This window comes from Dioscorea cayenensis, unplaced genomic scaffold, assembly GCF_009730915.1.
Source record: "Dioscorea cayenensis subsp. rotundata cultivar TDr96_F1 unplaced genomic scaffold, TDr96_F1_v2_PseudoChromosome.rev07_lg8_w22 25.fasta BLBR01000075.1, whole genome shotgun sequence".
In the NCBI taxonomy this organism is placed as follows: Eukaryota; Viridiplantae; Streptophyta; class Magnoliopsida; order Dioscoreales; family Dioscoreaceae; genus Dioscorea; species Dioscorea cayenensis.
Window position 1 is genome coordinate 222362 of NW_024086466.1, and position 15011 is coordinate 237372.

Consider the following 15011-nt stretch of genomic DNA (forward strand, 5'->3'; position numbering starts at 1 on the left):
AGTAAATTTACTTATCTGATTAATTATCTTCATTTAATGAAATATTAGATAATAAAAGTTCCACCTTTCATTTCTATAGTATCATGAGGAATTAAAGTAGATGAAATGGTGAGAAAAGCATCAACAGATACTTCATATAATCTGAGGGCATCTAACCGTTTTATATGTCATCTTCTTCTACAAAGTGTTGCAAAGATGATTAAGAATAATTAAGAGGTCAGAAGTAATGTATCAAGACAAGGCTGGAGGGCGGCTATTACTTGTTTTTTCTGATGGAATTAAAGAATTCTGGTACTGAATTTCAAGTCTAGAATGTCAGAAATTTGACCAAAAGGATGCTAATAATAGGGAAGGTCTAAGTTGTAGAATCAAACTTTTCCAGTTATAATAAGGTCAAAGCATTCTTCTCTGTATATATGAGAAATTATTAAATAAGTTTCTAAGCCCTAAAAAATAAAACAGACATTATGAACCACGCATTATTCAATGCCAAATACTGAACTAAAGCCTAGAATGTCAGAATTTTGACCATAGGGCATGCTGATAATAGGGCAGTTGTCAGTTGTAGAATCAAACTTTTTTCTGTTAGAATAAGGTCGAGGTATTATTATCTGCATAGGTGAGAACATTATGAAATAAAATCAAACTTTTTCTAAGCTCTAAAAGATAAAGCAGACATTCTGAACCACACATTATTCAATGCCAAGCGATGAGTGAAGGTCAACTTTACCGACAAGAAGGTTATTATGGTATAGAATCAAAATGAATCGCATGCTGATCAAATTATATAAAAAATTGCAGCATGATCTCAAGCACATTAAAGAAGTCTTATTTTTCTATGGCCTGACTCCATTGAGCATAATGGAAATATTATTTACTGGAAAAAAGTTTGGAACATTACCTTGGATAGATGCATTGGTTGCTGTAATGTTTTGATCCATTCTTTCTCCATTTCTCATGAGACATAAAGAGCCAAAAATTTTCCACAAAATAATGACAGATTCTAAGGCACTACAATAAGATGCACAAATTCATCATTAGTTTTGTTAGCAGCTGAATTTGCAGTAAATGGAAGAAAACCCAAGGAAATTGCGCATGTAGCCACTAAAAAAATTAAAACCTTACTTCTATTTTGGACCTATGGTGTTACTGCAACACAGTCCATTTGGACAAAGATCTCAGTGCAAAATTCAACCAGTACATCGACATCAGCCCTGTTCAAAACCTTTTTAGAGTTCACGGTCGAGGCGCCTAATGCAGAATACACGAGTTCATATTAAGGCTAATCTCCAGAACCAAAATTTGCACTCTGTTTCTTAAGAGAGTGTGAGGATTCTATACAGTTTAGCATACAAAAAGATAGCCTGAAACCTTGCATACACCACTATGACCAAAGATGCTATTGCTTCTATGTATGAAGACAGAGAAAAGTCTTCTGATTTAGCTTAAGGCTCAATAAAGCAAGATCAAATATGGAGATCTTCAATGTCAGTCAAAAGACTTGCACCACCTGCTGATCTCTGTTCTGAAAGGTTCACAACCAGCTGGCCACAAGCACCACTTATATCCTGACCCATCTCTTGTCTTACTGTTGTTCGAACATTGTAGACACCTCTCAGAATCCTCTGGAAACTCTTGACATTCTGTTCACTGCTAGTCTTAAAACCACTTGTAGTGCCGATTGGGTTAAATGGTATCAAATTGACTACCTGCTTTAGTAAAAAAAAATAAATAAATAGGTATAGCATCTGGCAGCAAGACTCCAAAGAGAAAGAAAAAAGGAGGTCAACATCCAAATTTGCTTCAAATGCTTATCATATCAGGCATCTAATTCGTTTTACAAACCATAGCATGAACTATAAATGCATGCACATATGCAATAAAGGAGTCTGGCAATAAGTAAATGGCCAGTCCACAAAAACCGCTAAGTTTATATTCTGGATGATAATGAAGATGTTTTAGCTACTATCTATGATGCTCGCGACAGAAAACTTCATAATTAGATTAAATGAAACCGTAAGTCATAATAATGGCCACAATTGGGTTAGTGCAAACTGATTCAAGACTAAAAAAATTTATATTCACCTAGCTCATTACACCACTACATTCCCATTCAAAATGTAACTTGGACCAATGTTGAACATCAACTGAATGCCAATACTTTCTACCATCAAAGTATCCCAGCCTATCTCTTGATTTTGGGATTCCTTAAGATTCACACAGAAATAAACTAAAGTAAATGATCAAACATGCAGAGATAAGTCTCTGAGAACATTTCAACCTCCAGATCTTCAGATATAATTGTTATGACAACTAAAAATTTCTCATTTGTTCACTAAAATTATCTCCCAAATGGAGCAGTTGCACCCTAATCATTGTCATGACGCAATTATAAGATACTTTTATTTCCTAAAAGACTGGAGAGAGAATTTTCGTCTGGAATATATGTACAATGTAAATTGTCAGGCATTGCATAACTATAGGTTAACAAATAAGATGTTGTCAATTCTTTAACCACATAAAAATTATAGCGCACCGATTTGAGCTTTTCCAGTAACTTGCCAAGCTGGTGAGCATGCTGGTCCTGATCATTCACTCCATCAAGCATGATATACTCAATAAAGATCTTCTGTCCACTATTATCAAAATCAAGGTCAGTATCTTATGGATGAATTGATTATTCATAAATAAGTTGAATAAGGGTGTTAATCTCATCAATAACCTCTTATTCTGATAGGCTCGCATTGCATCTATTAGCCTAGCAAGGGGAAATGCTCGTGCTGCTGGCATAATTTGACATCGGACGTCCTGATCGGGTGCATGCAATGAAACCGCAAGGTTCACATTTGGGAGGTCATCATGGAGCTTGTTGATGGCATGGATGATCCCAACCTAAATACAATAAATCCCAATTTCAAACCAGGCTGATGACGTTCACAGAAGCTAGATGTGTGCAGTTCAATAAAGTTTCCGCCTATGGCTTTCTAGCCTGAATTCTTATGTGCAAGAATAGTATAGGACATAGGCATTTCCAATAACAATATAGTAAAGAATTATGTTGAGAAACAAAGTGGAAACAGTATGCAAAGAACCAAAGGTAGAAACAACTGATACATGCACTTCTCCCATAAATATGGTGTTATCAGTTTATAATACTTACAGTTGAAACTGTAATTCTTTTGGCTGATAGCTGAAATGGAAATCCTAACATAGCCTGAATTGCTTCCACTAAAGCTGTGTAGTTATTTAATGGCTCCCCCATTCCCTGCATTTTCCCATAATATATAAACAGCCTCAGCCTTTATATATACTATATATATTGACTTTGATGTTATACAAATAATTGAACACAAACATATAATGCCTAAAAATAAATAATATGAAACTCATAGTCTATTGACAACAACAGCCAAATCATCCAATAGTAACATAGGTGCATGAATATCTAAATAAAAGAAAATGAAAAAAATTCAAAATTCTATGAGGCTGTGTTAAAAAGGCGTGGTTCTATGGCTAACCTAGTAAAGCACTTCCCTCAGGGTCAGGGTCCCTAGTCTCTGTCTACTGGAGTCAGATAAAAAGATATATACTTGAGCTATATGCTAATAAACAGATTTATAACCAACAAATGAAGCATCTCAGTATGAGCCTTACGCACACCATTTTGCTGAAACAATAAATATTCAGACTCTCTAAGCAGGTGATTTTACTTGACAGTTAGCTGATCTAATGAAAGGCATCAGTAAGGGCATTGTGGTCAATCTATAACTTTATCAAGAAGAATCAAAAGACGCCAAAAGACAGATTGACATAAACAAAAAACCAGATAACATTTTACAATGGCCATTGCAGCAAAAGTAAACCTCAACAGGGCCTAAGTTTGCCTAAACTTCACTTGCTTGGCATATACCATGAATACAACATTTCGTATGTGTGAAATGCGGTTTGCATGGACCAGCTGTTCAACAATTTCACCAGATGAAAGATTGCTTTTGAAACCCATAGTCCCAGTTGCACAGAATTTGCATCCCATCTTGCAACCAACCTGAAAGAAAACAATGCAAACAAGCAATAGGATGATCTGAAGACTGGTGACATAATTCAGAGCACCGCATACAAAAATGCAAAAGAAAAATTAAGTTTTCAGTTGTAAAGAAGTTTCCTCCAATAAATTTGGTTTAGGATGCTCCCCCATATCGGCATATACACAAAAGTATTAAATAATATGTTGCATAACAAACAATACCTGGGATGAGACACACAAAGTTGATCTTGGACCGCCAAGACGAGGCTTGCCATCATATTTACCTAGTCGTGTATCATACCTCATAATCACAGCTTCAACAGAAGAGCCATTCTGATGATAAAATTTTTTATTAAGCATGTGTATAAGAAATTTTCTTTCTGTACAGGAACATAAACTAGAACTAGGAGGCACCCTCATCATTCAGTGTACTTACACGCTGATATAATGATATACACGATGAAAATGATTTGAGCATATATGATTAAAAAAAAATGCTTTTACCATAATTTAAGAACAACCTATTCATCAAGAAAATAAACACGATAAGAAAGGACTGTGATTCCAACAGTAGTCAGGTAGTAGTGGTCCACAATTAGCAAAAAGTTCATACACAAAATAAAGACATCTTATTCCATAATACCTAGAGAACAAATTTCCAATGCGTCATCTAAGATTAAATTACCACTCCTCATATATATTGTTAATTTGCATACATATTAAGCAAACCACAAAAATTCAGTGACCATTTCCTAATGACTTCCAATTCCAAGACAACACAACAAATTCATAACACCAAATAATTAATTTATCTCAATTCTAAAAAATTAAAATTAATAAAAAAAAAACAACTCGAGCTCAAAATCACATAAAGCAAAACCCTAGAAAAACCAGACACGCAGAATTAAAAATCATTCTAAAACAAAGCAAAGACAAAGATAAACCTGAAGCCGGATGAGGAGCTTGGTAGTGACCCGATCCTTGGAATCAGAGGTCGACGTGACGGTGGTGGTCATGGCCCTGAACTTGGATCGGAGAATGGGATACGCTTTGGACGGCAGCGACGGGATGTCATCGAGATCGCATTCCGGGTTCTGAATCACATACCTACAAATCATCTCAGAAAACACAAAGCTCAAGAGTCTAGATCGAAAGGCCCAGAGAGATAGAGACAGAGACAGACAAGGAGACAATGAGACAGAGAGAAGAGAGGAAGAGAGTACTTCCAGATGGTCGGGATGAAGCTTGGGCTGATGGAGGCGCTCTCGAGCTCCGCTTTCAGAGCTCCAGCATCGAAAACCGAGCGGATCGCCATTGCCGGAGAAGATGGAGAGCTTCGAGGCTGTGCTGCTGTGCTACCTTATATAGTTCTAGTCTAAATTTTCAATAAAGTCCTTATGATTTATCTTAATTCAAAGAAATTAGAAATCCCTCCTAAATTTGGTTTTCTTGCAATTAAGTCCAATATTCATTTCAAATTTCTCCTTTTGAATGATTTCTTAAAAAAAAGAGAAGTGTAATTTTAGAAAAGAAAAAGAAAGATTATTGGAAGAGTTTTTTTAATGGAGAACAACCAATAATAAGGGTTTGTTCAAATTAACAATAAATTATATTTACTTTGATCAGTGGCAAAAATTATAAAAATTTTATATAAATTTATGCTGCATATAGAGGTTTTTCTAGAAAAACATCAAGGAGCAAATTATATAAGAAATTTCAAATTCAAATAATTCAAATATTAAAAATAACAGATAACTTTTATCGCCATTGTATTATTAACATTTTTTTAGAAATTTAGCTGTTTATTTTTATTTTTATTTTTTTTATTTTTATTTTTTTTATTTTTATTTTTTTAAGAAAAACAAACAAGCTACCGGAATGAAATGAAATAACAACTAGCTGATAGGGATGATAGTTTTCTCTATGATAAAATCATTTTTATATTCCTAATAAATAAATTTAAAAAAAAAAAGATATAAATATACATTTGTCAACACCATGCCCGATAATGTCTAACGTTTTCAACTTCAACGCAGAAGATTAAGGGTTCAATTTTTTTTTTCTAAAATACAGTTGAGGATTTAGTGTATACTATGCAGGATGATTTATCTAAATTATTAAAAAAAAATTGATAACCTAGTCATACACTTATGCAACTAGTAAATAATTTGATATGACAGCAATTTTTTTATCAATATAGAGCCACATCACTAGCACATTCACCGTTTGGCAGAAAAAAGGGACCAAAAACTACTTTCCTCATGAAATTATAAGTAATTTACACAAAGCACGCTCACAAGGTGATACTCCTCATAAGGTTCTCTTGAGGATCACTCAAACAGAAAACACTCAGCTGAGATGAGTTGCTTTTCACTGACAACTAAGTAGAAACAAAACTCAAGTTTAAACCCAACATTTGAACTTTGGAACAAGAAAACATCAGGGCCAATCAAAACATATTAAGCAGCAAACATAAATCTTCGTCTAGTAAATACTACAACAACAAGAGCGCTTCTACCTTTGCAATTTGCTCCTCTTCGTTCTTCTGAGCCGGGCTCTTATTTGCCTCATCGAACAGGTCATGCTTCCATTTCTCCGGCTGAACATCACCGGGGTACTGCATTCTTCTCTCTGCATACCGTCCATTGAACCGATCTCTTCCTCTCATGCCACCACCACCACCACCACCACCATACCTATCCCTTCTTGACTGATATCCAGGCCTTTGTTCTCGATAATAAGATCCATCCCCTCTCTTGGCATATCTTTCATCAACTCTTGGATAAGGTCTCCCCGGTTTGTCGAGCCCGTGAGAGTAATGACCTCTTTCTTCTTTTATTCCAGTATCTAGTGCTGGCTGCTTACTCATCTCAGCTGCAGCTGGCTCAGTTTCTACAGGCATTTTCTGCTCTCTAAATGCAGGTCTTTTCCTGGCAGGCGGTGCATCTGTCTCCAATTCATAAAACCCATCATGCCTCCAAACACTTTTATCGTCTCCACGAGACGGAGCTTTCTCATCTTTCCTTTGTGTGTCTTTGGTGTCTGTTCTGTCTCTAGCCCTTTCCATTGGTTGCTCCTTCCTTTCACTCCACCTTCCATGATCTGAAATGTGCAAAAACAGGAGCCACTGGCAAAGGGGATTTTATATACCTAAAGAAGGTGCGAAGTTGATGTTATTAGGGATCACCAGTAGCTTTATGGATGAAGGTTCGACCACCATGTCCAGCACTGCCACGCTCATCGTGCTGTACATACATTTATAGGCAGCCTAAGATTGTTATAATCATTGAGGCACTTCAAGCACGGATCCGAACAAGAATCCCGCTACATCAGGAGAACAATAATAATTTCCATGCAATCAATAATGATAGTTAATGCAATGTAACACCCATATAACATCAGTTACCATTACAATGACTTAAGGGCATTAGCTGGAGCAAAGAAACAATCTGAACAATCAGAATTTAAGTGTCAGATGAAGGCCATCTACACTTTAAAGAAGCCTGGAAGAAAGGTAAGTATTAAAACTAATGACTACATTCATCAAAGGTCACAAGGTTTAAAAACTCCAGTTCAGATGCATGGCAACAGCCAAGTCAAATATCATAAGGAGGTTAAACCACAAAAATTGAACATGCATGTAAAGGCCACAGTAAACCCTACTAAGAAGGCAAGATATCATTTCAGATATGTAATTGCTTCACATAAGCATATCAGGAAAGATTTGAAACCTGAAAATAGCCCTTAGATCGTGGTATTTCAGCTGGGTCAGACAGATGTTTGTGAGATAGCTCCTCAACATTTTTATCTGGTACCTTTTTCATAATTTCAGGCTCCGCCTTTTTCTCAGTTGCTAGGTCCTCAAGTGGCAAGGGATCTTTCAACCGTCTATGCTGCTTTAGATCCGGATCAGTCAAGCCTACAGTATCCAAATTGCTATCGCTGGCATGTATTCTCTCAGTTGCTGGTTTGCCATCTCTTCTGACCTTCTTAGGACTGAACAATAAAAGCATACAGAAAATATTATTAAAAAAAAATCATATTTTACTGGAATTCCAAGGATATAATACTGTTAAACTTTAATTGTCAAAAAAGAAACTACAATTATTCCCAAAACACTTGGAAGTATATAAAACAGATTCATAATGCTTGATGCTTCTTACTGTAGATTTTTTTTTGGAGCTCTTGACAGGCGTTGATGGTCAATGATTTAACAGATGGAGTTTAGAGTGCTTTGCATTGTCCAAATATCCCACAGAAGTTATACAAACACAAAAGAGGTAAATTATGTGTTTGAGATTGACAAAGATATGACTATGTTCATTTAATTTTGATCCCCTTAAAACTCCCAAAGCTTGAGGACTCAAGTAGAAAAGATTTGAGTTGATGCTGTTTGCACCGGAAACGAGTGATCTCATAGCACTATAAATCTTCATTTAAAAAACTGGCATCTTTTTTGTATTGTCACCAATCAAAGAACTAATTCCTTGGAAGATCACCCTATGCAATGACCTATTTGGGAACTACAGACAAGAGTTCATTGGCAACAATCAGCATAAATTGAAAGAAAACTGAGAAAACAGAGAATGTGCTTGAAATTGTAAATGGACATGCTTTTAAGCTTATCTTTTCTAAACCGCAATTAAGTAAGAAGGAAAACTTGTGTATTGAGAAGTTAAATAAAAGACTGGCTGCACAGAAAGGTGGTTCTTTGTCTCTAAAAAGAGTTTATTTATCTCAGTTAGCTCTGAATTTGAATTTCCAGTGCAATGAATATCTTCTAAGAGGTTCAGCAAAATTCATGAAATAAAAAGTAATCTTTTAAGGAGGAGGGTTGCAGTTAAGGAAAAGAAGAGTTAAGAACATCATGGATTGGTGGAGAGGGTGTTGCAATAAAGAAGAGAAGATGTAAGAACACTAAACACCATGGATTGGTGGAGAGCCTGAATGACCAAGCAGTAAGGTGCTTTTGGGAGACTAAATAGGTCAGTGTTCGTTCCATTCAGTGAAGTTATGATAAAAAATTGCTTACCTTTTATTGAGGAATTTGAAACCAGCTCCAGATTTTACCCAAGAACGATAAAGGAGAAGTCTTTATCTTCCCTTGAACATCTTTAGATGTTTGCTGTCAGCAACTGAAACCGGTACATGGCATTATTGTTGCTGTGACCTGAATTGTGTTAGGGTTTATCTCCTATATTAATATCTCCCAAAGGCACTGAAATTCCACAACTTTGGGATTTTCCACATAGATATTCGAGTCCTTTTATTCTATATATTGTGTTACTAGTGATTTTATTATCCCCGATCAATTTGATTGTGATTATCACACTATTCCTCTAGAATGACAACTGGTTTCCTTTGTGTTTCATAACAAATGAGCATCTTAACTGTATGATTGTCTTCAGAATTCAGACACATGTGCAAGAAGCCCATAATAGCACAGATGGCACTCACAGTTTACAAGTGCTACAAAGGCTACCTCCTAAGGCTAAGGAACTGTATTTCTTCATGGATATCTGCAAATATACTTCAATCAACATGATTTCAAACCAGAAAATAAGGTTCCTCACAAAACCATTTTCATAAACCTCATATTTGCCACAAAATGCAGAAGTCAGGCTCCGCTAGATGCTAAACGCATTCCACGCAACAAAATAGAACTTTGACAACAGATAATGCCTCGAAACTATTCAGCATTATATATATTCGTGCTAATCCCCATCTAAAATGGTTCAGAACAGGGAGCCCTCAGTCCATGAACTTTCACAAGTGAAATCCTGAAAACCTACTCCAAATAGCACCAACTAGATAACACAATTCCATAAAAACACTAAGCATCTTTCAACAGGTAAATTCATCAAAAAAATCTTAGAACTTAACATTAAACAAGCAATCAAACAACAGAGAGTCCGTGAACTTTCACAGATGAAATCCTGAAATCCAACTTCAAATTGCACCAACTAGATGACACAATGCCCAATAAAAACAAACACAAAACATCATTCAACAAGTAAATTGATCAAAATTCTAGAGAGCATTCAAAAAACAGAAAAGATAAACAAGCATCAAACAATCAAAGCAATGCGCGAGAGATGGAAAAGACAACCTAGGTCCTCTGTCCGGCCTTGAATCCCTATCAGACCTATGCTCCCTCTCGGACCTCGAGTGGAAGCGCTTGCTATGAGAGTCCCGGCCATCGCGCTCCCGTTCCCGGCGAGACATGGCCGCCTCCTCGACCTCTCCGACGAGCAGTAGTGCGAGCTCTATCGGCAGTCATCTTTCTCTAGGGCTTCGTTCTTTATTGGGCCGCGAATGGCACGTGCGAGAGAGAGTACTGGCACGTGTTTTGAATGTGGGCTTTAATGGGCTGGGCCTATGATTAGGGCTGAGGTAGTCCAGGTTTTAGTTTGATAATAATCAAGCGGAGCTTAAAACCTTAAACAGAGATTTTGCAAAATAATTATATAAGTAAAATAAAATATACTTTAGCTCATTTGATTAAACTCTGTTATAATTATTATGTTTTTTTTTATAAAAACGACAAACATTTTTAATGAAAAGACTAGTAAATACGGAAGTACACCAGTTACAATAACTTTGCAGATCTTTGACGATAAATTCTTTTATGTAACCCTGAAAAAAAAAAGAAAAGTGTTCATCATATAAACTTTTTATGCATTGTGAGTTGACTATACGGGTGTCCTGGACTATGCCCCGATTTTCTATAATTATTATGTAGATATCAATAGTTGTTATTTATAAATATAAATTTATTATAATTAAAGCTGCCAAACAAATAAAATATGTTTTGTAGTTTACCGTACGATAATTTTTTTATTGTTTAAATGGGTGTTTTCACAAAGATTAAGAACGATTAAGAGGTACGGATTTTGAAAAAACTTAATCCATTTTATTTTTCAAATATAAAGAGGTTTAATTTGGATTAAAATATTCTCACCCCCACAACACTCCACTCAGGAGTAGTTTACTCAGAATTAAGTGCTCCAAGAAAAAAAATCCATTCATGTTTTTTCACATCACATCGTTTTTTCTTTTACCTTTACAACAAAAACTTGAAATTGATTTTTTTTTTTTTAATGTTCAGTGTCCTTTTTATGGTGAGATTAGTAATGATGACGTAGAGATGAACAACATAGAAAAGGAATCAGTGACGCAAAGATTTTTCAAAAAAACAGTAAATACTGATTGTTAAAAAAAAATAAAAAAAATTGATAAGCACAAAAATACAACGGTTATTATAGTTTAGAAATTTATTAAAATTTTTAAATTTATCTGACTATATAATTTTAGAGGGGAAAAAAATACTTTTCATACAAAATTTTCACTATAATAAAGATTTAAATTCAAAATCTCTCAATTATAAAACAGGTACCACTAGATTTATGTATATCATTTTTATAAATATGAATTATCATATATTTTGACTTTATTTTTTATGTCATATTTTTTTTTTAATCATATCCTTAATCTTTCAAAACAAGGTATACAACATAAATAGAAAGACTTATTAATCTTAAATTTTTAACATATTAATTCATAGTTATCTCTAAAATCTCCAAACCTCCATCACTATCATCTCACCCAACCGGCAAACTAGGGACCAATTATCTAGTGGCGTATCCCCAAACGGAACTTAAAATTCAAACTCAAAAACACTAGAAACTTATTTGGTCGGTCAGCCATCTCCATCAGTCACCCAAAATCCAAAACCATACCAATATATATAAATATATTTATATCCATAACCCAAAAAAATAAAAAATAAAATTCCTTGGAATCACATATATATATATATATATATACATATATCCAAAACATATCAAGATAAATACAAAAGAGTCTCCACCTGCCCTGTTTATTATTTTCGTTAAAAAAGAAAAGAAAGAAGATAAAGACAAAGTTGGCATCACGTGACTTCCACGTGGACGGGGATGGTCACATCGCGCATGGACGATGGACCACATCACCTCGCGATCATCACCCCGGGTTTCCATATCTTATTGTCCACGTGTCATCAGCCAAGCTGACCGACTATCATCACCCCCCCGGTGAGTCACCGCGTCAGCGCACGGCGTAGGACGGGGCCGAGCAGCTGCGGCGCGCTCAGGTGCGGGAGATGCCCTTCGGTCGGGAGGATCTCGACGGTGCTCCGGCCACCGAGATGGTCCCGGAGGTAAGCCGCCACCGACATCGGCACCGACACGTCCCTCGCCGTCTGCACGATGACGCACGGCGTGCACACCAGCTCCAGCACGCCACGCAGATCGCTATTGAACACCGTACGCGCGACGAACAACGAGATGTCCGGCCTCATGTTGAACAACGTCCGGCTGAACTCCCGCACCACCGCCGGCACATCGCTACCCACCGCGAGCGGTGCGTACCCCATCGCCCACGCCTCGTAGTTCGCCTTCATCGCCGCGAGCACTCTCTCGATCTCCTCCCTATTGAATCCCCCGTGATAGTCCCCGTCGTTGAGGAACCTGGAGACGCACACAAGGTGTTTGTGATATTGCCTGAATGAAAATTACCAGCTTTTTTCGAGAAAGAAAGCAAGCAAGCAAGAACCTTGGGGAGGCGCCGACGAGGATGAGCTTAGAGAAAAGTTCAGGGCGGCGGATGGCGGCGAGGATGCCGATCATGGCAGAGAAGGAATGACCAATAAAGGCGCAGCGGTGGATACGGAGAGCATCGAGGATGGCGAGGAGATCGTCGACGAAGGCGTCGAGGGTGGTGTAGCGATCGAAGTGGAAGTGGTCGGGGTTGACGCTGCCGGCGCAGACGAGGTCGTAGAGAATGACTTTGTAGTCGCGGGTGAGAAAGGGGAGGATGCGTTGCCATGCGGATTGGTCGGTGCCGAATCCATGGGAAAGGATGAGGAAGCGGTCGCCATTGCCAACGACCCGAACGTTGAGGATCTCGAGAAGCTTGATGGTGCGGCCATTGGTGCTGGTGGTGGTGTTGGCATGGCCCCCCACCATTGCAACCAAGGTGTTTGATGAAATGCGTAAATGAATCCTTGTGGGCTCTTTGGTTAGCTTATATATATATATATATATAAATATAATATTATTATATTTATATATATATATATATATATATATGCGCGTGTGTATTTATATATTCTTTTGGTGGGTGCTCTTGTTCAAATGCCCATTTATCCACTCCAATGTAGCTATCATCTTCTCTCTCTCACACACACATTATATATATATATATATATATATATATATATATATATATATATATATATATATCTTTTTATCCCTCTATGAATAAAGTTGTGTATTTCTCTATTGGTTTATAGAAATATATTGGTAGAATACTTATATTAATCTTTATATTTTTTTCACTTTGTCTTTAGTTCTCTTATTTTAATTTAAGCCCTTTTAATCCTTTTGCTCTTTGAATGAGTGCAATTAAGTTTTTCATATATATTTTGAACATACCAATTACTAATTTTTATTATTCGTATATTCTATAAATCATATAAAAATATGGAATTTGTATTATTTTTCTGAATTGTGTATATTACAATGATTATTATGGATGAATTGTGTAGTATATTAATTATTTTTATGATTAGAATAGTCTTAGAGGACTTAATTGCACTCATTCAAAGAGTAGAGGGATTGAAATAGCTTAAATTGAAGTAAGAGGACTAAAAGGCAAAATGAAATAAGTACAGGGACTAACATGGGTATTCTACCAAATATATTCATATTGTCAACAACATGTTGATACCGGGTATTTGTTTTAAAGAGGACTCAAAATCGAAGTCTAAAATTCATATAAAATTAGAGCACAAATATATTAAGATATTAACTCTATATCTATATATGTTCCTATATTCTGTTAAATAAACGATGCTTGTCGCTTGTAATATATGTAAATTTTTAAAAATAGAATTTATCTTTCTCGGAGGAAGTATGTTGTTGATCTAAAGATAAATGGAATAAAGTGGTAAAGACTCATCGGTTGAGATAAGATTGATGTACTATTACCTTGGTTTCTAATCATATTAATATATTTATCTTTGTTTTGGATGAACTCTTGTTTATTTTTTATATTTTAATTGAATTATAAATAGTAATTATTATATTGACAAATTTTTATTGTTATGTTTATCATTTTTTTTTTTTTGGGTTTTTGTAGACTAAAGTGATTTTTTTATGTGTGTTCGGATACTAAAATGAATATTTGAATATGCTTTAGGGACTAGTTGTGAAATTTAATATGTTTTTCTTTTTAAATTGAGAAAATAAAAAAGGGTGCAAGTTTGTGGTTGGGATTGCAACAAGGTGGGTGAATGAGTGAATCTTTAAAAGAATATAACTTTGATAATTTTTATTAAAATTTTATTTAAAAGTTTTAATTATAATTTTTATTATAACGAGTGGGTCTATGAAATATTTTAGTTGATTATAAAAGGAATTTATAATTATTTTTATTTTAATATTTTTTTAAACATTATGTCATTGGAAAATAATTATCATAATTGTTTTGCATAATTGTTTTGAAAAAACAATTATGAGTCATATGAGGCTTTTTTTTTAAAATATTGCTTTTTTTTTAATTAATTACTAAAATAGGTATTTTTAAAATTATTTACCAAATTAGGCATTTTTATTTTTTTAATATTAAATTTTAAATTTTTTTAATAGCTGTGGGTTCCACTGGTTTTTTAATATTAAAATTTTATTTTTTTTTAAAAATCGGCAGGTCCCACTAGTTTTTTAATATTAAAATTTATTTTTTTAAAACTGAGATGGGTCCTACTAGTTTTTTTTAAATTAAAAACAATTTTACACTAAAACCCTTATCATTTCATAAAATTTTTTACAACTAGTTTTATTCCCACTTCTACTTTCACTAATCCTAACAGATAAAAATTATGGGTAATATTCGGTTAAAAATTTAAAAGATAAAAATTGTTGTGGTTAAAATTTTTTATATACATAAA

At 35.1% G+C, this 15011-nt stretch overlaps 3 protein-coding genes across 3 annotated transcripts; all 3 read right to left on the reverse strand.

The window, feature by feature from the left end:
- Window positions 1-1105: 1105 nt before the first annotated feature.
- On the reverse strand, window positions 1106-5353 carry LOC120253392 (dual-specificity RNA methyltransferase RlmN). Its single transcript, XM_039261732.1, has 8 exons — window positions 5248-5353; window positions 4969-5131; window positions 4247-4357; window positions 3911-4045; window positions 3161-3265; window positions 2723-2892; window positions 2537-2636; window positions 1106-1709 (listed from the first exon to the last, which is right to left on the reverse strand). Exons 1-8 carry the CDS (start codon window positions 5337-5339, stop codon window positions 1467-1469), a joined length of 1119 nt encoding a protein of 372 aa, XP_039117666.1. The 5' UTR covers window positions 5340-5353; the 3' UTR covers window positions 1106-1466.
- Window positions 5354-6411: 1058 nt separating this feature from the next.
- On the reverse strand, window positions 6412-10311 carry LOC120253413 (zinc finger CCCH domain-containing protein 13). The gene is made up of 4 exons (XM_039261757.1): window positions 10134-10311; window positions 7756-8020; window positions 7212-7269; window positions 6412-7126 (listed from the first exon to the last, which is right to left on the reverse strand). The coding sequence occupies exons 1-4, from the start codon at window positions 10247-10249 to the stop codon at window positions 6519-6521; spliced, it is 1047 nt and encodes a 348-aa protein (XP_039117691.1). The 5' UTR covers window positions 10250-10311; the 3' UTR covers window positions 6412-6518.
- Window positions 10312-11923: 1612 nt separating this feature from the next.
- Window positions 11924-13087, reverse strand: LOC120253399 (strigolactone esterase D14-like). The gene is made up of 2 exons (XM_039261739.1): window positions 12617-13087; window positions 11924-12531 (listed from the first exon to the last, which is right to left on the reverse strand). Exons 1-2 carry the CDS (start codon window positions 13027-13029, stop codon window positions 12102-12104), a joined length of 843 nt encoding a protein of 280 aa, XP_039117673.1. The 5' UTR covers window positions 13030-13087; the 3' UTR covers window positions 11924-12101.
- Between the last annotated feature and the right edge of the window lie 1924 nt (window positions 13088-15011).

Bases quoted from the DNA above. Each gene is read 5' to 3' on its own strand.
- LOC120253399 (XM_039261739.1), bottom strand. From the start codon at position 13,029: ATGGTGGGGGGCCATGCCAACACCACCACCAGCACCAATGGCCGCACC. The intron at 12,532-12,616 runs GTTCTTGCTTGC...GTGCGTCTCCAG, and splicing joins CTCGTCGGCGCCTCCCCAAG to GTTCCTCAACGACGGGGACT.
- LOC120253413 (XM_039261757.1), bottom strand. From the start codon at position 10,249: ATGTCTCGCCGGGAACGGGAGCGCGATGGCCGGGACTCTCATAGCAAG. The intron at 8,021-10,133 runs GTTGTCTTTTCC...TTTATTGTTCAG, and splicing joins AGGCCGGACAGAGGACCTAG to TCCTAAGAAGGTCAGAAGAG. The intron at 7,127-7,211 runs GTGATCCCTAAT...TGCACATTTCAG, and splicing joins CTTCATCCATAAAGCTACTG to ATCATGGAAGGTGGAGTGAA.
- LOC120253392 (XM_039261732.1), bottom strand. From the start codon at position 5,339: ATGGCGATCCGCTCGGTTTTCGATGCTGGAGCTCTGAAAGCGGAGCTC. The intron at 4,358-4,968 runs GTTTATCTTTGT...TTTTATCATCAG, and splicing joins AGCTCCTCATCCGGCTTCAG to AATGGCTCTTCTGTTGAAGC. The intron at 3,266-3,910 runs GTATATGCCAAG...GGGAAAATGCAG, and splicing joins TACGAAATGTTGTATTCATG to GGAATGGGGGAGCCATTAAA.